Genomic DNA, 24,021 nt, shown 5'->3' with positions numbered 1-24,021 from the left:
TACTTTGTGAACTGTAGCTTCTGACAGAGGGTACCCAGTTTTTAGCCCCAGGCTCACAAAGATTTTCAGAAAAGGCCCTGTTATGGGCTGAATTGTGTCCCCCACCCACCCATTCATATGTTGAGGCTGTAATTCCTAGTACCTCAGATGTGACTCTACTTGTGGGCAGGACCTCTAAAGTGGAGGTTAAGATTAAAATGGTGTCATTAAGATAGGTCCTAATCCAATATGATTGGCATCTTTATGAGAGAAGAGGATCAGGACACAGACAGCAGAGAGACAGTCTTGTGAGGACACAATGAGAAGGTAGCCATCTACAAGCCAAAGAGACAGGTTTCAGAAGAAATGAAGCCAGCTGATATCTTGGTTTTTTCATTTGTTCATTTATTTTATTTATTTGGCTACATTGGGTTTTAGTTGTGGCAAAGCGTATGGGATCTTAGTTCTCCAACCAGGGATCGAACCTGTATCCCCTGCATTGCAACATGGATTCTTAGCCACTGGATCACCAGGGAAGTCCCCCTGTTGACATTTTGATCTTGGACTTCTAACCTCTTGAACTGTGAGAAAATAAAGTTAAGATGTTTAAGCCAAATAATAATAATAACAATACCATAGAAATAAGCAAAGTTTCCTATTGGTTGTGTAATTTCGAATATTCTGAATCAAAACATTTGTAAATTGTTTGTTTTTTTTTTTTCTTTATAGAAAAGCTTGGAGTGCTGCTAGTTCCTGTTAGCGGCAGTAAACTTTAAATATGGCACCAAATACTTAGTGTATTAGAGGTCAAGGTGGAAGATCAGGACCAAGAGACATCCAAAATTCCTCAACAAGGAAAGCCAAAATAGTCTCCTATCTACCTAACCTTCAGGAAACTAAGAAGTAGGGGTGATAGAAATAGCCAAGCAATAAAGTCTGATGATGACAATCTGCTAAGAAAGGGATAAAAAGATGTTTGACAAGCATTTAGGTCAGCAGTAAATTGTGACTTCCACTAAAGTACTGATGAAATCTGGGAGGAAAATATAATAATGATCATCCCGGTAAACAAATTGCATTCTGTATAACAGTGGATGTAACAGCAAGACCTGCCTGGCATTGAAAACTGTCAATAACTAACTGTGTGGCTTTGAACAAATTACTAGTCTTGTCTGTGATTTAAACATAATAATGCCTAACTCTTAAGAAGCTTGGGAAGATTGCCATATATATCACAGACCTAGCATCCACCAAGCCCTTAAATCATAGCTATTTTTGTTATGAAATAATGTACCTATCATTACAAAAATTAAAAGTAGCCTATTTTAATTCCAGATTTAATATGAAAGGAAGTTTGGTTTATATTAGCAATGAATATTTCATGCTTCTTTTCTAAAGGAAATGTTTTAATAAAAGTTGATACCCTAGTTCTGCCAGACATCTAAAATTACAGCCAATGCTTTTATAAGTCTAAATCATCTAATATTTGGGTTTAAAGTAATACTGTATTCAGAGATTCTCTTGGCTAGATAGACTGAATAATCAAAATAATTTCAAATCCTACTCTGAAGCATTTGCTTTCAACTCAATCTAGCAGTTTTTAAAAATCAAATTCTAATTTTCTTCAACTTTTTTTCATGTGGACATCTCTAAGAAGTTAGCAAGTTACCTGAAGGCAGAGGTATTTTGCATGACTGCTTTACATGAATTTCTAGTCATATAGTGGAGAAGGAAGAGGAGTGAGATGAACGTTTAAAATTGCCTGGCATTTGTTAATTATAACATTATTAATTCTTCCACTCACTTCCTGCCAGACTGTACAGTAATCAATTGAATTATGAATCAAATATCACTCTATGAAGACAACAGGTAAGTGTTATGATAATCTGGACAAGCAGAAATGAAATGTTCAGGGTTCAAAGTTTTATGGTTTCTCCCATCTAATATGATGCTAGGGCAATGTCCAGAGTAAAAGTTTAAAAGAGTTTTTCCTCCACCAAATGGACAAGTTGAGAAATGTAACCACCATGCCAGAAAAATGTCATTCTAGTAGTTCCCCCAGGACAACGCTGCTGTCTTTTCTGTTGGGACATAGAAAGCAAATTTTCCCAAAGAAAGCTGTGGTTCTTTGACAAGCACATATGACATGGGTGGCAAGAGACAATTGAGCCCCTCCCCACACACGTAAGGCACCTGAAATGCATAGACAACCCTCTGTCTGTGCTTGTGAGAGAGGAGCCTTGGAAGCTTTCCAACATCACAAGCGCTTTTGTAACATGCAGCTTGAGGTAATACCCACAGGAGTGCATCTGGTTTGCCTCAGAATGTTCCAAGAGTGACAGGTTATCATCAGCAGCGCCCCCCACCATCAATCAGGGCAGACTCATTCATTGTCTGCCTGGTTAACAAGACACTGCTTTTTTTCAGAAAATCACTTCTACAAAAGTAATCCTGACTTGAACCTTCCATCACAGAGCACTGTTTCCAAAGATATGTATTTCCAATAACACATTGAAGGATTTCATAAGTAACAAGGACCATGAGTGGAATGGGCACAGAATTTGTTATTCAAACCAAGAAACCTGAGAGTGAAATAAGAAACTATTAATAATTACGCCAAACAGAGGGAGAAATCACATAGGAGGAAAAAAGTTTAAGGCAAGCATATACTTGTGTATGGAAACCTGTAGAATACAACCTGAACACTACGGGGGGAAGAAAGATTTTATAGAATGGAGGAGAAGTAGTAAAATGATACAAGAGTTGAAGGAAATAAAATGGCAGAAAGAAAATAACATTTATTGATTGCCTGCTTTAGATCAAGTTTTTAAACAACTGTAATACGTACAGTAGTGATAATATTTTAGACAACATTTTACAGATAAGGAAACCAAAAGTTTAAAAGGGTTAAATCTCTTGCCAAAGACACATAGAGAAAAAGATGGAACCTGTATTCAAACATGATGCCAGCTCATTAAATTTGCTTCAAAGTTACTACAATTATATAAATGGCATTATATTTCCATATTATAAATGAGGAAACTGAGGCTCAGAGACAGACCCATTCAAGGATTCCTGTGTAACATAGAATCTGGATTCAAATTCAGACCTGCCTGGCTCTTCAGTCAACATTCTTACTACCAAAATACTGATTGGACTTTGTTCAGAGACTGCGGTTCTGTTTGTTCGTTTGTCTGGGGTTTGTCTTGGGCTTTTCTGAGGGGAATGGGTTGTGGGTCTCTTCCCCTCTTCCTGTGTGGGCTTTGCTTAAGCGCCATTTCCACTCTAAACCTTCCTCTCCTTATACCTCTCTCACCTCTTCTTTACTCTTCCTTAGACTTCCTTCTAAACATTTAAGCAAGATATCAGAACCAGGTTTGTCAGAAACCTTCGCTTACTAATTAGGATAGTCTATAATGTACCCCTCCCATCACTCTCAGTCCGTGTATCACCTAATATGTGTTTGTTTACCTCCCCTTCTTTCTTATGAAATCCATTCAGCATGGGTCATTTCATCCTCCACATCAACTTATTCACAGCGTCTCTTTCTGCCATGCTTGTACTACTTTCAACTTGACTTGAGAAGTCACCAGCACACTTTTCTAAATAACATGAAAATCTATAAGTACATTGTGTACAGAAAGTTGGAGGGAGGCAAGCTAACACAAAACACTCTCTCACTATGAACATATTGAAAGGAATTTCCCCACAGTACTATGTGAGGACTTCCCAGGTGGCGCTAGTAGTAAAGACTCTGCCTGCTAATGCAGGAGATGTAAGAGACTTGGGTTTGATCCCTGGGTCGGGAAGATCCCCTAGAGGAGTTCATGGCAACCAACTCCAACATTCATGCCTGGAGAATCCCATGGACAGAGGAGCCTGGCAGACTGTGGCCCTTAGGGTCTCAAAGAGATGGACATGACTGAAGTGACTTAGCACATGCACGCATTCTAGACTAAAGGCCAAGAAAGCTAATGAAAGAAGAGTACAGCAAGGACGCTTATAAATTCCTCTTGGGTTCCTGCTTAGGCAATTGTTCTGTTAACAAGAAACAAACTATGCTCTGATGCTAGTCATTGATGATTACATTCATATAGACTGTATTTGAAAGTCAAATAATCATAAAGCAAGACTTTTCCCCATTCTGCCTACTTCTCTCCACCCTTGTCATCTCATATATCCCTTAGTACAAGCCACTACCATTGGTCTCTGGTGGTGTAATAGCTTGTCAGTGGTCTCCAGGCTTTCACTCTCGCTCTTGTATGGTTAATTCTTCGCCCAGCAGCCACAGTATCTTTTAAATCTGTTTATCAGATCATGTCACTCTCTTATGTAATTCCCTCCAGTTATATCCCCCAGCACTTAATACAAAATCTGAACTCCTGATCCCACTTACAAACCCCAACAGGACCTTGCAGGCCCTTCCTACCTTCTTACAGTACTTTTCTCCAGGCCCACTTCAGCCTCCCTGACCTTCTTCCAAGACCTAGAATGCGCCATGCTGGTTCCCGCCCCAGAGCCTTTGTACACACTACTTCCACTGACAGACATGGCACGTACCCAAATGGCTGGTGTCTCATGTCACTCAGACCTTGGCTTTGAAAGTCACCTCCTCCAAAAGACCTTCCTTAACCTAAAGGGCAGTTGCACCATTATTCCCTAACATAGTGACCATCACATAGCGCCCTAAGACTCTCTGAAAGTTTATTGATTTACTTGTTTTGTAGCTGTTAATTGTGTATCTTTTTCTTGGGGATGGTCTTGATCACTGACTCCTGTACAATGTCACGAACCTCTGTCCATAGTTCATCAGGCAGTCTGTCTATCAGATCTAATTCCTTGAATCTATTTGTCACTTCCACTGTATAATTGAAAGGGATATGATTTAGGTCAAACCTGAATGGTCTAGTGGTTTCCCTACTTTCTTCAGTTTAAGTCTGAATTTGGCAATAGAGAGTTCATGATCTGAGCCACAGTCAGGTCCCGGTCTTATTTTTGCTGACTATATAGAGCTTCTCCATCTTTGGCTGCAAAGAATATAATCAATCTGATTTCAATATTGACCTTCTGGTGATGTCCATATGCAGAGTCTGCTCTTGTGTTGTTGGAAAGGCTGTTTACTATGACCAGTGCATTCTCTTGGCAAATCTCTGTTAGTCTTTGCCCTGCTTCATTCTGTACTCCAGAAGCAGATTTGCCTGTTACTCCAGGTATTTCTTGACTTCCTACTTTTGCATTCCAGTCCCCTATAATGAAAAGGACATCTTTTTTGGGTGTGAGTTCTAGAAGGTCTTGTAGGTCTTCATAGAACCGTTCAACTTCAGCTTCTTCAGCATTACTGGTCAGGGCATAGACTTGGATTACTGTTTATGCCAGCAAATTTGGAAAACTCAGCAGTGGCCACAGGACTGGAAAAGATCAGTTTCCATTCCAATCCCAAAGAAAGGCAATGACAAAGAATGCTCAAACTACTGCACAATTGCACTCATCTCACACACTAGCAAAGGAATGCTCAAAATTCTCCAAGCCAGACTTCAACAGACTGTGAACCGTGAACTTCCAGATGTTCAAGCTAGATTTAGAAAAGTCAGAGGAACCAGAGATCAAATTGCCAACATCCGTTGGATCACTGAAAAAGCAATAGAGCTTCAGAAAAACATCTACTTCTGCTTTATTGACTATGCCAAAGCCTTTGACTGTGGGGATCACAACAAACTGTGGGAAATTCTGAAAGAGATAGGAATACCAGACCACCTGACCTGTCTCCTGAGAAATCTGTATGCAGGTCAAGAAGCAATAGATAGAAGTGGACATGGAACAACAGACTGGTTTCAAATAGGACAAGGAGTACGTCAAGGATGTATATTGTCACCCTGCTTATTTAACTTACATGCAGAGTACATCATGAGAAACGCCTGGCTGGAGGAAGCACAAGCTGGAATCAAGATTGCCAGGAGAAATATCAATAACCTCAGATATTCAGATGACACCACACTTATGGCAGAAAGCAAAGAAGAACTAAAGAGCCTTTTGATGAAAGTGGAAGAGGAGAGTGGAAAAGTTGGCTTAAAACTCAACATTCAGAAAACTAAGATCATGACATCTGGTCACATCACTTCATGGCAAATAGATGGGGAAACAATGGAAACAGTGAGAGCTTTTATTTTTGGGGGCTCCAAAATCACTGCAGATGGTGACTGAAGCCATGAAATTAAAAGACGCTTGTTCCTTGGAAGGAAAGTCATGACCAACCTAGATAGCATATTAAAAAGCAGAGACATTACTTTGCCAACAAAGGTCCATCTAGTCAAAGCTACGACTTTTCCAATAGTCATGTATGGATGTGAGAGTTGGACTATAAAGAAAGCAGAGCACAGAAGAACTGTTGCTTTTGAACTGTGGTGTTGGAGAAGACTCATGAGAGTCCCTTGGACTACAGAGAGATCCAATCAGTCCATCCTAAAGGAAATCAGTCCTGAATATTCATTGGAAGGACTGATGCTGAAGCTGAAACTCCAATAATTTGGCCACCTGATGCAAAGAACTGACTCACTGGAGAAGACCCTGATGCTGGGAAAGTTTGAGTGTGAGAGGTCAATGGGACAAAAGAGAATGAGATGGTTGGATGGTGTCACCAACTCAATGGACATGAGTTTGAGTAAACTATAGGAGTTGGTGATGAACAGGGAGGCCTGGTATGCTGCAGTCTACGGGGTCTCAAAGAGTCAGACACGACTGAGTAACTGAACTGAACTTACTGTCTATCTCCCTCACTGACAATGTAAACTCCATCAGATTGGAGAAGAGGCTCATCTTACTCACCACTTTATCTTCTCTGTCTGGAAGAACATCTGGTGCATAGCAGGACTCAGCATTAGTGAGCAAATAAATACATTACCCAACCAATTTTTATATGAATTTTTGCTTTACCCTTATATGATAATAACTGGATTGTTTTTTTTTTTAATTTCCACTTTTTAACTTAAAAACATATTTACTAACTGTGTTAGTAACTATAGAACTATATATAGAGAAACTATAAATAGTTTCTTATAATTACACATGACTCCTTAAAACTATGTTTTTCAATGTTAACTGTATAAATACCTTGATTCTTTTTCTGTGGTGAGTACATGATAAGTCGCTTCAGTCGTGTCCAACTCTTTGCAACCCTAAGGACTGTAGCCTGCCAAGCTTCTCTGTCCATGGGATTCTCCAAGCAAGAATACTGGAGTGGGTTGCCATTTCCTCCTCCAGGGGGTCTTTCTTACCCATGGATCGAACCCAGGTCTCCAGCAGCTCCAGCATTGCAGGTGGCCTCTTTACCGCTGAGCCACCATGAAGGTGACCTCAAATAGCTCCAGGAAAGAACTCAACAAAAGTACAAGCTCTTGCATGGATTCATTATAAAAATCTAGTGAGGGCTTGACTCTACTTTTATGAAGGCTTAACCCTTAATTGGGACTGTGACCAACCTTGGTTTCAGAGGTTTTCTTATTGATCAATCAGTCAGGTCAGGCAGTCACTCAATTGTATCTGACTCTTTGCGACCCCATGGACTGCAGCACGCCAGACCTCCCTGTCCATCACCAACTCCCGGAGCTTTCTCTAATTCATGTCTATCGAGTCAGTGATGCCATCCAACCATCTCATCCTCTGTCATCCCCTTTTCCTCCTGCCTTCAGCCTTTCCCAGCATCAGGGTCTTTTCAAATGATTCAGTTCTTCACATCAGGTGGCCAAAGTATTGGAGCTTCAGCTTCAGCATCAGTCCTTCCAGTGAATATTCAGGACTGATTTCCTTTAGTATTGACTGGTTTGATCTCCTTTCATTCTTATCAACAGCATGCTATCAAAGGACACAAAATCCTAAATCTAGAAGTCTGCAACTTCTCCAGATAAACAACATCATATAATGTACAGTTATGGCACCTGAACTCTAGAGAGTTAAGACTTCATTGAATGCACAGAACAGGTGAATGACCAGGTTAAATGCTTTCTTACTAATAAAATGTTTAATGTCAAAAATTTCACTGGAAAGTTAGTAAGCATTTTCCTTGAAGAATATACCTAGCTTCCAATAGGGCTGTCAAAACATGAGGGCTGAGTAAGCCATATGTCACCCCAACCAATTAGAGTCACAGTTAAGTGACTCTCTTAATTGCTAAATAAAAAGAGTCTCTGAAGGAAAAGAGTAAGTCACTCCTTGAGGAGACCTTATTCAAATCTGGATGGATGGCAAAGGTGCAGTGCAAGAGCCTATGAGCAGAGACTCATCATGTAAGCTGAGCAAAGGTAATAGCTTCAAGGAAGTCAGTAAGCCAAGAGCAAGGGCACAGATAAGTTCAAGCCCACACTGTCCTTGATCTCAGGGAAACTCAAAGCAAAGCATCAGGTTACCTATGTTGACAGAGCTGTCACAAACAGGGTGGTCAAACATAAACATACAAGCTGAAAGACTGAGAAGCAGAAATAACCAAGGTTATTTACTTCCTAAGTATGTAACTCAAAATTCCAGCAAAAGAAGGTAAACCACACACAATTTCCACAAGTAGAGCTTGCTTTGTTCAAATACGCTCCATAACATTTGATCATATTGATGTTTCTTGGCTTAACTGAAATTATTTTCATCTTTGAAACTTCAATGTACCTATCAGCATGTGATGAAATGCTTGTTGATCTCTGTAATTGCTTGCACTTGTTAGCATTCCTTGTCTTAGTCTGTGTTATATATAATGACATTGAACACCACTCCTGGTCAATCATCAATATTTACCAAGAGCGAAAATATTAATCACAGGTATCTTCCAAATCAAAGCACCCAATGTGTGTAGCAATTGGTTTTAAGATATAAATAAGACAGAAACACCATGGCCAGAGAAGAATAAATAGCTCACCAAATCCCCCTGTGCATAGTATGTATTTTCCATTTATTGAATAACAGACTCTCAATTGCCTCCACTGCCTTCAGCATTCAAGCAAGGTTTTTTAAGCAGAGAGAGCCTACTAAACAAGGCAATCAGGTCTCAGGTTTAAAGCACAACCTATATCTTCATATTCTTCCAGCAGATGTTAGCAAAGGACTCAGTAATAATTGCCAACTTTGAAAAGCCTACCATGGGGAGATGAGTCTAAATTGCTTTATTAAAATAACCCAATCTTCTTTCTCAAAATATCCCCACTACTCTATTACAAGAGGAGAAAATCTGAAAAACGTGGTGAAGAAAGGGAAGGAAATCCACATTTATCTACCCTTATCATGCTCTGTTACTAAGGTGACAGTAAGTCCTGATTTGTCCAGCACAGTTCTATTTTCTGCCTTCTGTCCCTGTGCAATTACTAACCATAGTATTCGCTTTCATTCTCAAAAATGTTGCAATTTAGATAATAAGTTTTATGGTTATGCTGTGTGTTCAGTAGTAAGCAGTATGCTCATCTTGGATCCACATGTTGAAAGAGAGAGAGATTTTTCTCCCCATCCCTCCTTCTCCATTCCACAGTTGCTAATCTGTATCAGCTGTATTATTGTGTTCCTTCTGAGTGAATTTGGCCACTCAGAGGAACTAGCAGAAAATGGAAGGGTGGGAATAAAGAGAAGCAGTCAGGATATTTATTCCCTGATCTCACTCCCTGCCTGACTGTGGTCTAACTGGTATGGTCTCTCTACCAAAGGCCACAGCTCCAGATGGGTTTCTCCTATAAGCACAGACTATTTTTAGCATCTCTAAATCATTCACTCCAATTGCTTCTTCAGATCTAGCCCTAGCAGTATTTCTGTTCCTCGCCCTACAGTGCTTCATAATCCCTTATAGATGTCCTTTAACTTTGTCCATACCCTTGTAAGCTACCTTCTCCCTTCAATTTCCCATTTGAGTGCTCTCTCTGTTTCCCTCTGTCTATCTTTGGCTGCAAAGATGGAGCCAAAGATGGACAGATATTCTTTACAACCAAAGATGGAGAAGCTCTATACAGTCAGCAAAAATAAGACCAGGAGCAGACTGTGGCTAAGATCATGAACTCCTTATTGCCAAATTCAGACTTAAATTGAAGAAAGTAGGGAAAACCACTAGACCATTCAGGCATGACCTAAATCAAATCGCTTAAGATTATACAGTGGAAGTGACAAATAGATTCAGGGGATTAGATCTGACAGACAGAGTGCCTGATGAACTATGGATGGAGCTTTGGCCAGCTTTGCTGAGTTTCCCAAATTTGTTGGCATATTGAGTTTCATTCCAATCCCAAAGAAAGGCAATGCCAATGTTCAAACTACCCCACAACTGCACTAGCTCGGTAGCAAAGGAATGCTCAAAATTCTCCAATCCAAGCTGCAACAATACGTGAACCATGAATTTCCAGATGCCCAAGCTGGATTTAGAAAAGCCAGAGGAACCAGAGATCAAATTGCCAACATCCGTTGGATCACTGAAAAAGCAAAAGAGTTCCAGAAAAACATCTATTTCTGTTTTATTGACTATGCCAAAGCCTTTGACTATGTGGAACACAATAAACTGTGGAAAATTCTTAAAGAGATGGGAATACCAGACCACCTGACCTGCCTTCTGAGAAATTTGTATGCAGGTCAAGAAGCAACAGCTGGAACTGGACATGGAACAGAAGACTGATTCTAAATAGGGTAAGGAGTACGTCAAGGCTGTATATTGTCACCCTGCTTATTTTACTTATATGCAGAGTACATCATGCAAAATGCCAAGCTAGTTGAAGCCACAAGCTGGAATCAAGATTTCTGGGATAGAGAACAAGATGGCAGAAGAGTAGGTGGAGGTAGAGAACATCTCTCTCCATGAATACATCAGGAATACACCCTCAGATACAGAAGTGCATGCAGAACACCAACTGAGAGTGGACAGGTGTACCCGACCAGTGGTAAAGAATATATAGATGCACGCAAAACTCAGTAGGATGAAGGAAATAGGGGGAAAAAACAGGAGTGTTAGTAGGACTGAACCTGCCCTCAGTGGGTGGGGGAAATGAAGCAGGGGTCCAATCCCCACATTGGGGAAACTGTCTGAGTTAGAGGAGAAACATTTAAGGTTGAGAGTGAAACAGCTGATCTGTGGCAGCCTAAATGGAATGAGAATCAAACAGTCCTTGCAAAACAGCCATACATACCCCTGGTCTCCTGGAAGGCATGGTGGCTGAGAGCTGGAGTTTAGGGATTGTGGAGCAATCTCAGGGCCAGGGCTGCTGTTGACTGTGGAGAGACAGATTGAGGGGATGTGAGGAAGTAGATCGAGGTGGGAAATGCCAGTGGAGGAAAGCCCAGGCAGCCATGGAAGCAAGGCGATACTGCTGAGTCACACATAGGGGGTGGAGCCATCACCATAGCCTCTCTTCCCACACGCCAGCATCAGCAGTTGAACAGTAGAGAGGCTGGCCCATCAAAGGCCGGATGCACTGAACTACAGGGTAGCACCCCACCCAGGGTGCCTCTTCAAGGGCCTGACCTGCCGATCTACAGGGTAGGACCCCATCCATGGGGCCCCCCTTTGTGCCTGATTCACTGAACAACAGAGAAGGACCCCAGGCAAAGTAGCCCTCCAAGTGCTACAGGCGGAGCTACAGAGAAAGACTGGCCAAAGAGGCCTTCTTATCCACAGCTACAAGAGCTCAGAAAAAAGACGCTGATAGGACCATAACTCCTGTGGTGAAGGCAGTCCGTGTCCCTGCACAATTGGCACTGCCAGGGTCCCTGCAAGCCAAGCAGCTGCGCCACCTTCACGACCAACTCTCACTGGGGCAGAGCTGCCGCTGCTGCTGCTAAGTCGCTTCAGTCGTGTCCGACTCTGTGCGACCCCATAGACGGCAGCCCACCGGGCTTCCCCATCCCTGGGATTCTCCAGGCAAGAACACTGGAGTGGGTTGCCATTTCCTTCTCCAATGCATGAAAATGAAAAGTGAACGTGAAGTCGCTCAGTCGTGTCCGACTCTTAGCGACCCCATGAACCGCAGCCTACCAGGCTCCTCCATCCATGGGATTTTCCAGGCAAGAGTACTGGAGTGGGGTGTCATTGCCTTCTCCGGGGGCAGAGCTATCACAGGCCAAAAAGAAGACTTGTGTCTATGCTCCCAGGGTCACTTCAGGTGTGTCCAACTCTTTGCAGCCCTGTAGACTGTGGCCTGCCAGGCTTCTCTGTCAGAGAGTGGGTTCTCCAGGCAAGAATGCTGGAGCATATTGGCCAACACTGGTTGCCATGCCCTTCTAGAGCACTGTATTTCCTGCTGCCCGAGCCGCCAACCCCGCTGAGGGCCTGCTGCTGCCAGAACCCCTGCGACCCCAGCAGCTGCACCACCTCCACACCTGGCCCTCACAGGGGCAAACCCAAGTCCTCCAGGGCAGCCTCAGGGGCAAACCCCAGTGGTTGATCTACATGTAGAGGTGGACATAAAACCACAATTGAAATCCAGAGGCAGTGTGGCTGAGGAAGACCTAAAACCTTCCCACCAGCTGTACAAGCTGCAGATTAAATCCACATGATCGACTAAGCAGACTCTGTATTGATGGAATATATAAAAGGCCATTGAGAGCACCCATAAAAGAAAACACTCTAGCTACAATAGCTGTGGACATTGGAGGCAAGGACACAAAGAAGCAGGACCAGATTAGAATCTGAGCTGCACCCACAGCAGGTCCAGAGATCAGCACAGTGTTGGAGGGCGTCCTAGGGAAGTAAGGTAGACTGTAACTCCCAGCGAGGGAAAGGACTCTGACCCCAGTGACTCAAGAAGAACATTTATTATTCTTATGTTTGACTTGTTCTGTAGACTCTTTTGGATTTTTTTTTCTTTTTTTCCACTCTCCCCACCCCTGCCCCATTGTAGTTGTCAATTTTATTGGCACTAAGAAATCCAATTAAGCTTTTGAGCTTTTTTTTTCCTTAGTCACATTTTTAATTGCCATAAACCTCTGCCTCTACGTTGGGCTTTTGCCATTCTGTGAAGTTTTCCTCTTTTTTTTCTTTTCTTTTTTTTTTTTTTAGTTTTAATTTTTAATTTTTTAAATGTATTATTATTTTTTCTAAGTTTATTCCTTAGTTTGCTTTTCCTACTGCTCTTTTCCCCATGCAGTTAATCTTTAATGTATATAAATCTTCTTCATCTACCTCTATTTAACTTTGCATATCCAAAGAGGCAGAAAGAGTCCCCTACAGGATAAACCCAAGAAGAAACACACCAAGACACATACTAATCAAACTAACAAAGACTAAACACAAAGAAAGAATATTAAAAGCAGCAAGGGAGAAGCAACAAGTAACATACAAAGGAAACTCCATACGCTTAACAGCTGATCTTTCAGCAGAAACTCTGCAGGCCAGAAGGGAATGGCAGGATATATTCAAAGTAGTGAAAGGGAAAAATCAAGGATCTCATTCAAAACTGATGGAGAAATATAAAGGTTTTCAGACAAGCAAAGGTTAAGAGAATTCAGTACCACCAAACCAGCTTTACAACAAATGTTAAAGGGACTTATATAGTCAAGAAACACAAGAGAAGCAAAAAGATCTACAAAATCAACCCCAAACAGTTAAGAAAATGGCAATAGAAACATATATATCAATAGTTACTTTAAATGTAAATGAATTAAATGCTCCTACCAAAAGACAGAGACTGGCTGAATGCATACAAAAACAAGACTCATATATATGCTGTCTACAAGAAACCCACTTCAGACCTCAAGACACATATAGACTGAAATTGAGAGGATCGAAAAATATATTCCATGCAAATGGGAAGCAAAAGAAAGCTGGAGTAGCAATCCTCTTATCAGATAAAATAGACCTTAAAATAAAGAAGATTATAAGAGATGAGGAAGGCCACTACATAATGATCAAGGGATTGAACCAAGAGAAAGACATAACAATTGTAAATATCTATGCACCCAACATAGGAGCACCTCAATACATAAGACAAACACTAACAGACATAAAAGGAGAAATTTACAGGAACACAATAATAGTATGAGACTTTAACACCCCACTCACACCAATGGACAGATCATCAAAACAGCAAATGAATAAGGAAACACAAGTCTTAAATGATATATTATGATGAGATGGATCTCATTGATATCATTATGACATTCCATTCAAATGCAGAAGAATACACCTTCTCAGGTGCACATGGAACATTCTCCAGGATAGATCACATCTTGGGTCACAAATCAAACCTCAGGAAATTAAAGAAAATAGAAATTGTACCACGCATCTTCTCCAACCACAACGCTATGAGACTAGATATCAATTACAGGGGGAAAAAGTGTAAGAAACACAAACACATGGAGATTAAACAACACATTTCTAAATAACCAACAGGTTACTGAAGAAATCAAAAAGGAAATCACAAAATTTCTAGAAAGAAATGACAATGAAAACATGACAATTCAAAACCTATGGGATGCAGCAAAAGCAGTTCTAAGAGGGAAGTTTATAGCAATGCAATCCTACCTCAAGAAACAAGAAAAACATTGATAGACAACTCAACTTTACACCTAGAACAACTGCAAAAAGACCCCCCTCCAAAAAAAAACCCACAAATAGTAGAAGGAAAGAAATCATAAAGATCTGTGCAGAAATAAATGAAAAAGACACGAAAGAAACAATAGTAATGATAAGCTCATTCTTTGAGAAGATAAGCAAAATTGACAAACCTTTAGCCAGACTCATCAAGAAAAAAAGAGAGAAGAATCAAATCAACAAAATTAGAAATTAAAAATGAGAGGTTACAACAGACAATGCAGAAGTACAAAGGGTTATCAGAGACTATTAAAAACAACTATATGGCAATAAAATAGATAACCTGGAAGAAATGGACAGATTCTTAAAAACAGTTCAATCTTCCAAGACTGAACCAGGAAGAAATAGAAATTATGAACAACCCAACTATAAGTACTGAAATTGATGGTGTGATCAAAAATCTCCCAAAAAACAAAAGCCCAGGACCAGATGGCTTCACAGAAGAATTCTATCAAACATTTAGAGAAGAGCTAATGTCTATTCTTCTAAAACTCTTTCAAAACATTTCAGAGGAAGGAACGCTTCCAAACTCATTCTATGAGGCCACCATCACCCTGATACCAAAACCAGACAAAGACAACACAAAAACAGAAAACTACAGGCCAATATCACTAATGAACATAGATGCAAAAATACTCAACAAAATTTTTAGCAAACAGAATTCAGCAACACATCAAAAAGCTCATATGCCATGATCAAGGTGAGTTTATTCCAGGGATGCAAGAATTTGTCAATAAACACAAATCAATCAATGTGATACACCGTATTAACAAATCAAAAAGTAAAAACCAGATGATAATCTCAATAGAGGCAGAAAAAGCCTTTGACAAAATTCAGCACCTATTTATGATTAAAATTCTTCAAAAAATGAGCATAGAAGGAACCTACCTCAACATAGTAAAAGACATATATTATAAGCCTAAAGCAAATATTATTCTCAGTGCTGAAAAACTGAAAGCATTCCCCCTAAGAACAGGAACAAGACAAGGGTGTCCACTTTCACCACTATTATTCAACATAGGTCTGGAAGTCCTAGCTACAGCAATCAGAGAAGAAAAATAAAGAAAAGGAATCCAGATCAGAAAAGAAGTAAATCTGTCAATGTTTTCGGATGACATGATACTGTACATAGAAAACCCTAAAGATAGTATCAGAAAATTACTAGAGCTAATCAGTGAATTAAGCAAAGTTACAGGAAACAAAATCAACACACAGAAATGATTTGCATTTCTATACACTAACAATGAAAAATCAGAAAGAGAAATTAAGGACTCAATCCCATTCACTATTGCAGCAAAAATAATTAAATATCTAGGACTAAACATACCTAAGGAGGCAAAAAATTTTACACAGAAAATTATAAGACACTAATGAAAGAAATCAAAGATGGCATAAACAGAAGGAGAGATATTCTATGTTCCCTGGTAGGAAGAATCTATATTGTGAAAATGACTATACTACCAAACACAGCCCACAGATTTAATGTGATCCCTATTAAATTACCAATGGCATTTTTCACAGAACTAGAACAAAAAATTTCACAATTTATATGGAAACACAAAAGACCCTTAATAGTCAAAGCAATCTTGAGAATGAAGAATTGCACTGCATGAATCAACCTTCCTGACTTCAGATTATACTACTACAAAGCTACAGTCATCAAGATAGTATAGTACTGGTACAAAAACAGAAATATAGACCAATGAAACAAGCTAGAAAGCCCAGAAATAAACTCATGCACCTATGGGTACCTTATCTTTGACAAAGGAGGCAAAGATATATACAATGGGGCAAAAACAGTCTCTTCAATAAATGGAGCTGGGAAAACTGGACAGTTACATGTAAAAGAATGAAATGAGAACACTAACACCATACACAAAGATAAACTCAAAATGGCACTAAGGCTCAGTCTAGAGGGCAGGCTCAGTAGTCATGGCCTTTGGGCTTACTTGTCCTGCAGCATGTGGAATCTGCCCAGACCGGGGATCAAACCTTTGTCCCCTGTGTTGGCAGGTGATTCTTTTTTTAGTTTATTTTTTATGAAGGACAATTGCTTTACACAATTTTGCTGTTTTCTGTTAAACCTCAACATGAATCAGCCATAGGCACACTTATATCCCCCCGCTTTTGAAATTCCTCCCCACTCCCTCCCCATCCCACCCCTCTAGATTGACACGGAGCCCCTGTTTCAGTTTCCTGAGCCACACAGCAAATCCCCAATAGCTATCTATTTTACATATGGTAATGTAAGTTTCCATTTTACTCTTTCCATACATCTCACCCTCTTCTCCCCTCTCCCCTTGTCCATATGTTTATCCTCTATATCTTTTTCTCCATTGCTTCCCTGTAAATAAATTCTTCAGTATCATTTTTCTAGATTCCATATATATGCATTAGAATACAGTATTTATCTTTCTCTTTCTGATTCACTCACTCTGTATAATAGGTTCTAGTTTCATCCACCTCATTAGAACTGACTCAAATGCAATCCTTTTTATGGCTGAGTAATATTCCATGGTATACATGTACTACAACTGCTTTATCCATTCATCTGTTGATGGACATCTAGGTTGCTTCCATGCTCTAGCTATTTTAAATAGTGCTGCAATGAATGGGATACATGTATCTTTTTCAATTTTGGTTTCCTCAGGGCATATGCCTAGGAGGGGGATTTCTGGGTCATATGGTGGTATTATTCCTAGTTTTTAAAGAAATCTCCATACCATTTTCCATAGTGGCTGTATCAATTTACACTCCCATCAACAGTGCAAGAGGGTTCCCTTTTCTCCACACCTTCTCCAGCATTTCTTGTTTGTAGACTTTTTGATGATGGCCATTCTGACCAGTGTGAGGTGATATCTCATTGTAGTTTTGATTTGGATTTCTCTAATAATGAACAACGTTTAGCATCTTTTCATGTGTTTGTGAGCCATCTGTATATCTTCTTTGGAGAAATGTCAGAAAAAGTTGGTTTAAAACTCAACATTCAGAGAACTAAGATCATGGCATCCGGTCCCATCAATTCATGGCAAATAGATGGGGAAACAGTGGAAACAGTGAGAGACTTTTTCTTGGGCTCCAAAATCACTGCAGATAGTGACTGCAGCCATGAAATTAACAGACGCTTACTCCTTGGAAGAAAAGCTGTGATCAACCTAGACAACATATTAAGAAGCAGAGACATTACTTTGCCAACAACAGTCTGTCTAGTCAAATCTATGGTTTTTCCAGTAGTTAATTATAGATGTGAGAGTTGGACTATAGACAAAACTGAGCACTAAAGAATTGATGCTTTTGAACTGTGGTATTGGAGAGGACTCTTGAGAGTCCCCTGAATTGCAAGGAGATCCAACCTGTCAATCCTAAAGGAAATCAGTCCTGAATATGCATTGGAAGGACTGATGCTGAAGCTGAAACTCCAATACTTTGGCCACCTGATGCAAAGAACTGACTCATTGGAAGAGACCCTGATGCTGGGAAACACTGAAAGTGGGAGGAGAAGGGGACAATAGAAGATGAGATGGTTGGATGGCATCACCGACTCAATGGCCATGAGTTTGGGTAAACTCCGGGAGCTAGTAATGGACAGGGAAGCCTGGCGTGCTGCGGTCCATGGGGTCGCAAAGAGTCAGACACGACTGAGCGACTGAACTAAATGAACTATGTTTCCTTCCTGGAAGCTGACTGAGAGTTTCTTTTGTTTTTTTTTGTTTTTTTTGTTTTTTGCTTCCTCTACCCAGAAATCTTATATCTTAGAAAATATGCCATTTTACTTGTGAAAAAAATTAAGGTGCAGAAAAGCTACTTTATTATTCCAGTTAAGCAGAAGAGCTGGAGAAGGGAATGGCAAGCCACTCCAGTATTCTTGCCTGGGAAATCCCATGGACGGAGGAGCCTGGCGGGCTATAGTCCCTGGGATTGCAAAGAGTTGGACACAACTAAAGACTAAACAAAAACAATAGGAGAATCAAACCCGGGTGCCCCCAACTCTGAAACCTATGGGTTATCCTACTATATCAAGTTAGTCAACCTACAGACTCCCTTCCTACGCTAGATAATGAAGGACACAATAAGCTCTAATATTCCAGTGATATATGAACATACACGCATTCAACATATACTTTTGAGCAAGTGACCAGTATGAGGTAGGTAATGTGGTTATTAGGAAAAGCACCAGAGGAGGTCAAGACAAAAGCCATGGAAAACAGAGGTACTTTGGGACATTAAATGATATCAGGTGTAAATGGGACAATACAGCAGTCAGGAACATCTTTAGAAGGATGTGCTTGAGAGCACTGATCCAGTTCTGTAACACTTACTGACTACCTTCTAGATTAATGGAAATCCTGATTCTTAAATGTCCTAACAAGGAAAATTTATCTGCAATCTCAAAGTCAGTTTCTCAATAAGACTGTCAGATGATAAACTAGATTAAAAACAGGACCCATGTTTCCCCTTCTCTAGCATGGGCTCCTCCTCAGTTTGAACGACGATTAAGTCTTGATGACTTAACCTGACTTCCCAGGTTGCACTAGTGGTGAAGAACCCGCCCACCAATGCAGGAGATACAAGAGTCCCAGGTTTGATCCCCGGGTTGGGGAGAGCCCCTTGAGAAGGGTATGGCAATCCACTCTAGTATTCTTGCCTGGGAAATCCCATGGACAGAGAACCTGGGGGTGTTGGCGCTACAGTCCATAGGGTCACACAGTTGGACACTACTGAAGTGACATAGCACACATGCAAATACGCAAGTCTTGATGAGCACGAAAATTTTAAAGTTAAAAGAAGATAAATTCATCTATCTAACTTGAATACAACACACTAAGTTCAAACGTCACTTACTATCATCTCTTACCAGATGAGCCTACATCAGTTCAAGGACTTGTGACTCTTTCTTTCCTTAACTATATTTCCCTCCCAGTTCTGTTGCAAAACTTAGGGTGTGAGAAATTTGCAGATTGATCTGGACTAAATAGAGGCGGATATACAAAGTAAAAGCAGAAGCAACAATCTAAAATAATACGGTAATTGGAAAAAATGACCATACTTACCAAGACACATTCAATAGTATATTAAATAGGAGAAAACAAACTTATTGAAAATGTCGAGTTAACCATAAGATATGTAAAGGAATTTATGGCATGTGATGAATCAGCTCCATGACTTACATTAGTGTTATTTTAAAAGTTTGTGTTTCTATTATCAAGTTTCTGAAGAACAAGTTTTACCCACATTGAAAACATCAGATCCCAGGGCATCCATAAGCTCATTTTGAAGACATCCTTTTGCATACAGAGCTCTGCAGAGTCAGCAAGGCTCCCTGTCCAGTATGCCAGGGAGAAGCAGGTCATAACACACACTTCATAAAGAGTACATTCATTCAAATAGCCACACTCATTTTCACACATGGAATCTTTAAATGTCCTGACATTAAAGGGCTAAATCAAGGTTCTCTTTACTTTCTTTTTTGACATCAGGTTAACTACGCACACACTTGTTCCATTTGAGAAAAACAGAGCAACACAGCCCAATGGTTCTGATATCAAATATGAAGAGAAATGAAACTACATCTATTTGTGGGAAGTCTGAGCAGTAGACTTAGTCCCAGAAAGAAATGTTTTCCAAAATATGTCTGAAGAGAAGTAACTACATAGATAATAATGATTCTAGAGGATACTGAACATTTACCATGTGCCAGCACTCAAGCAGATCATGTGTAGATATCATATTTCTCCTCAAAATTTTCGTCAAGATTATTATAGCAATTCCACAAATTTAAAAAAAATGGATGAAGGAAGTGTTAGTCACTCAGGGGTGTTCAACTCTTTGAGATGCCATGGACTATAGCCTGCCAGGCTCCTCTGTCTATGAAATTCTCTAAGTAAGGACATTGGAGTGGGTAGCCATTCCCTTTTCCAGGAAAAAAAACTGATGGTCAGTGCCATTATTTCACTTGCCCACGATCACTTTACTCCTAAGTAGCAATACCAGTGTTTAAATCCATATTCTTCTGATTCTGTGTCCTTGCATTTTGAGGGAAAGAAACACTCAGACACATACATTTGACAGAAAGAACCATGCTTCTATGGTTAGAAAAATGAGGCTAAAATCATGTTCAATATAACACTGTAGCATAGTTTTAAGTCAAAGAAGGGAGCTTTTTTGAGAATGAGAGTCTTTCATTTAGAATTTCCCAAACTATACCATATTGGCAGTGGTTTACTTTGTCTTTATGGAAAACCTATCTTACCAACTTCTTGCCCACTCTTCTTTTTGTTTAAAACAACTTCTTATAGGCAGAAAATTAGCATACTTTGTTCGCTATAACATGTAAGTCAGAATAAACTGCAGCATTCTGTTACAAATTCCTAATAATGACATGAAAGACATCAGTTCAAGTTTATCATAAAATTAAGCTGATTCGAAGGAATGTAGATTCAAGTTGCATTCTCCTAGCACACGGCATTCTTAACATTATTCTCTTTCCTAATTTCACAAAGATGAGCATTAAAAGCAGGTGAAAAATTGCCACTTGTCCCTTTATCTTCAGCATATTCATGGTGCAAAGCATCTTTGGGTTTTCGCTTACAGAGCAGGAAAACAAATCTCATATGCACAGTTGTATACAGAAACTCTAGGTTTTCTGCGTGCAGATGACCTTCTATTCTGTCAGACCACTCCAGTGGTCCTACAATACAGTCAGGCACTTTCCAATAGTATTTTCCCAAAGGTCATATTCAAGTGTAACAAATACACCTGACATTTTCTACATTATTTGCATGTAATTTGCTTATGCCTAAACAGACTATGATTCTGAAGAGTACAAATCTAATTTAAATTTTCCTGAACTACCACAGTGAAATAATAACTGTGCTTTTTGAATTTTGACAGCAGTACAGAATTTTCATTAGATGTAAGTAGAATACATCAAACACTTAAGGAATGGAATATATTCTAAATGCATACTGGAAGCAGGAGGCTTTTAGGTATACAATATCAGGCATAATTGTTAAATTTAAGGTCATACCTAGCAAGGGGCTTTAGAAATACCAAAAAAAAAGATCCTCTTTGAGTTGGTTGGAAGAGGGTGAAGAGTATATTATTTATTTTAAGAAGCCAGGAATGTTCCTCTCTATCTCAAACATAACCAATTAGAAAATAACTCCTTTGAGTAACATAAACTGTTTAAAGCAAATAAGTATTTTAAAGGAAACCGACTGAGAGTTATCAGTTTATTAAACCTTTGTGTGAAAAAGTTTCAGATAATGCTATCTAAGAACAAGTTTTGAAGGGAAAGGCAGAAACTGTTACTGAAGAACAGTCAAGTCCACTTTAGCAGGAAAGGGAAGAGAGGAGACAAGACTAAGAAATGAGAAAATATTTCTTCTACTTCCCGCTCTGCCCAGAACCAGTCCAAAATACACCTAACACAGGGAGACAAAGCAGCACAGTGAATTGGAGTTGTTTAAAACTCACATTTCAGATTACTCACTCTCCAAATCCACATGTTATTTTTGTTGGTAGATATTTAAATAATTAACAAAGCAAACACATCCTGTGGCAGATTCTAAATATCACCAAAGAAGCAAAATTTATAGATTTAAAAGAGGTAGACAAAATGGTTGCCAGGGAATAGGATAAGTAGCATAGGAAACATTGGATAGTGGAGAAAATGATTTGGAATTTTCTTTTCACAGTGACAAAACCTGGATTTAGAAGATAATTAATGATTAAGTCTGGCTTGTTCTTTAAAGTAAAGCTTCTTCAGATATATACAGTATCTTGCAGTTACAGACCTGTAAGTATGCAGGATTGTTAGGAAGAAAATAACAAAGCTCTAAACATCCTGGAGAAGGAAATGGCAACCCACTCCAGTGTTCTTGCCTGGAGAATCCCAGGGACGGAGGAGCCCAGAAGGCTGCCATCTATGGGGTCGCACAGAGTCAGACACGACTGAAGCAACGCAGCAGCAAGCATCCTGAATCTTTAGTACTTAGTACCAGGATGCCTAGATTTTCTCTTTTTTTCCAAGCAAGTCTTTTCCTCCAACCTATACACTATCATGAAACAGACTGAAAGGGATAAGATTAATAAAATCAGAATATGGCCTGAGAGAAAACAGTCAAGAAAATGAAAAGATTGAACATAACCTTTAGCATCCCAGTACCATGTATCAAAGACCAAAATTCAAAGCCATGATACCAGTCAAGTGTTTTCCTGAAAATAAGTCCTGATGTGAGGAAACATACACTACTGTGGTGATCAGAGTTAAAGGTAAAGGGGCCTAAAAGGCAGAAATAAGAAAGTAACAAGACCGGAAATGGCCTGATCTGTAGAAAATTGCTACCTGTGAGCCTCACTACAGGTGCTACGAATTACAAATCCAACCCATCTTCTCAGGTCTTTTCCCAAGGATCTCCTTTGCGTGTCCTGCATACTAAGCTAAATTATTCACTGTTTCCTAAATATGAACCAATTTCTTCATCTCTCTGTGCCTGAAATGATGTTCCCCACTAAATTTCTGATTCCAAATCCTACCTGAACTTCAGGATGCAAATCACCTGCCACTTCTATAAATACGAATCACACCAGATTTAGATGGATTCTCTTGTCTGAATTCCTATCATAATTCATCATTTTCAAACATACTGTTTCCACTTTTCTGGTCGGGTCTTCCACATTGCAGACAGCGTCTTCACCATCTGAGCCACCAGGGAAGCCCCATATCTTTCTCTACTACTCTCTAAATACCTTGGGAGGAGCTTTTCATAGTAAATATCACAATGTCATGAATATAATTTGTGTTAATAAATATTTGTTAAATGAATGAATGACTCAGGATGGCCCATAAAATGAAATAATTTAGGGACCCAGGAAAAAATAAGTTATCTTTTTCTTTAATTAAAGGAGCTTTAAGGAGTTAGAGGCTATAAGTAGTAAATCCCAAGATGATTTTGTCAGTTGTAGCCTCTGACTGGAAAAATGAAAGCCATATTGGTACCTTTTCTTTCTGCCAATCACTATATTACTGCAGTCATCTTATCCATTTCTTCATGCAAATTCTAAGTTTCAGTGACAAATATGATAGAACATTAGATCTTGGGAAACTTTGGAGATGTAGCCCTGCTGCTTTCTGTGTCCATAGTTGAGTGAGGGGTAGTGCTCTGATTTCTTGAAGTGAAATCGAGGGCTCTTTTTGCTCAAACAAGCTGCCTCACGGTAAATCCATCTTCTCTGATGTCTGAAAATGTTCATCATTCTAATGACTTAAAATATAAAAGGTTAAAAAAAATATATATATAAAAGGTTAATAGTGTGTGCATTCCTTCAAATGACATATTTTGTGTTACACTTCTGAAGAGGCATCATTCATCCTTTATAAAACGTTACAGTGATTTCTTCTGACCAGTGGTCAATACTTCTATTTACTTATGCCCAGAGTCCACTTCATGTGTACTCACTTCCACTAAGCAGTGAGGGCATGAGATGATTTTCAAAGTTGTATACAT

General features: G+C 39.6%; 1 protein-coding gene across 8 annotated transcripts in view; it reads right to left on the bottom strand.

Annotated features, from left to right (window-relative positions):
• NXPH1 (neurexophilin 1) overlaps positions 1 to 24,021 on the bottom strand; it is a 464,434-nt gene that overhangs the window by 41,879 nt on the left and 398,534 nt on the right. Inside the window, exon 1 of one of the 8 annotated variants that reach the window (XM_043462719.1) lies at positions 11,112 to 11,560. The exons of the other annotated variants lie outside the window; for them this stretch is intronic. Within the exon in view, the coding sequence (XP_043318654.1) occupies positions 11,112 to 11,132 (21 nt within the window). The 5' untranslated portion in view covers positions 11,133 to 11,560. Of the gene's footprint in view, positions 1 to 11,111; positions 11,561 to 24,021 lie in introns of those variants that run through there. 8 annotated transcript variants of the gene reach the window in all.

The sequence above is a fragment of the Cervus canadensis genome, chromosome 3, assembly GCF_019320065.1.
Source record: "Cervus canadensis isolate Bull #8, Minnesota chromosome 3, ASM1932006v1, whole genome shotgun sequence".
Classification (NCBI taxonomy): domain Eukaryota; kingdom Metazoa; phylum Chordata; class Mammalia; order Artiodactyla; family Cervidae; genus Cervus; species Cervus canadensis.
This window is presented reverse-complemented; position numbering and strand designations above follow the sequence as displayed.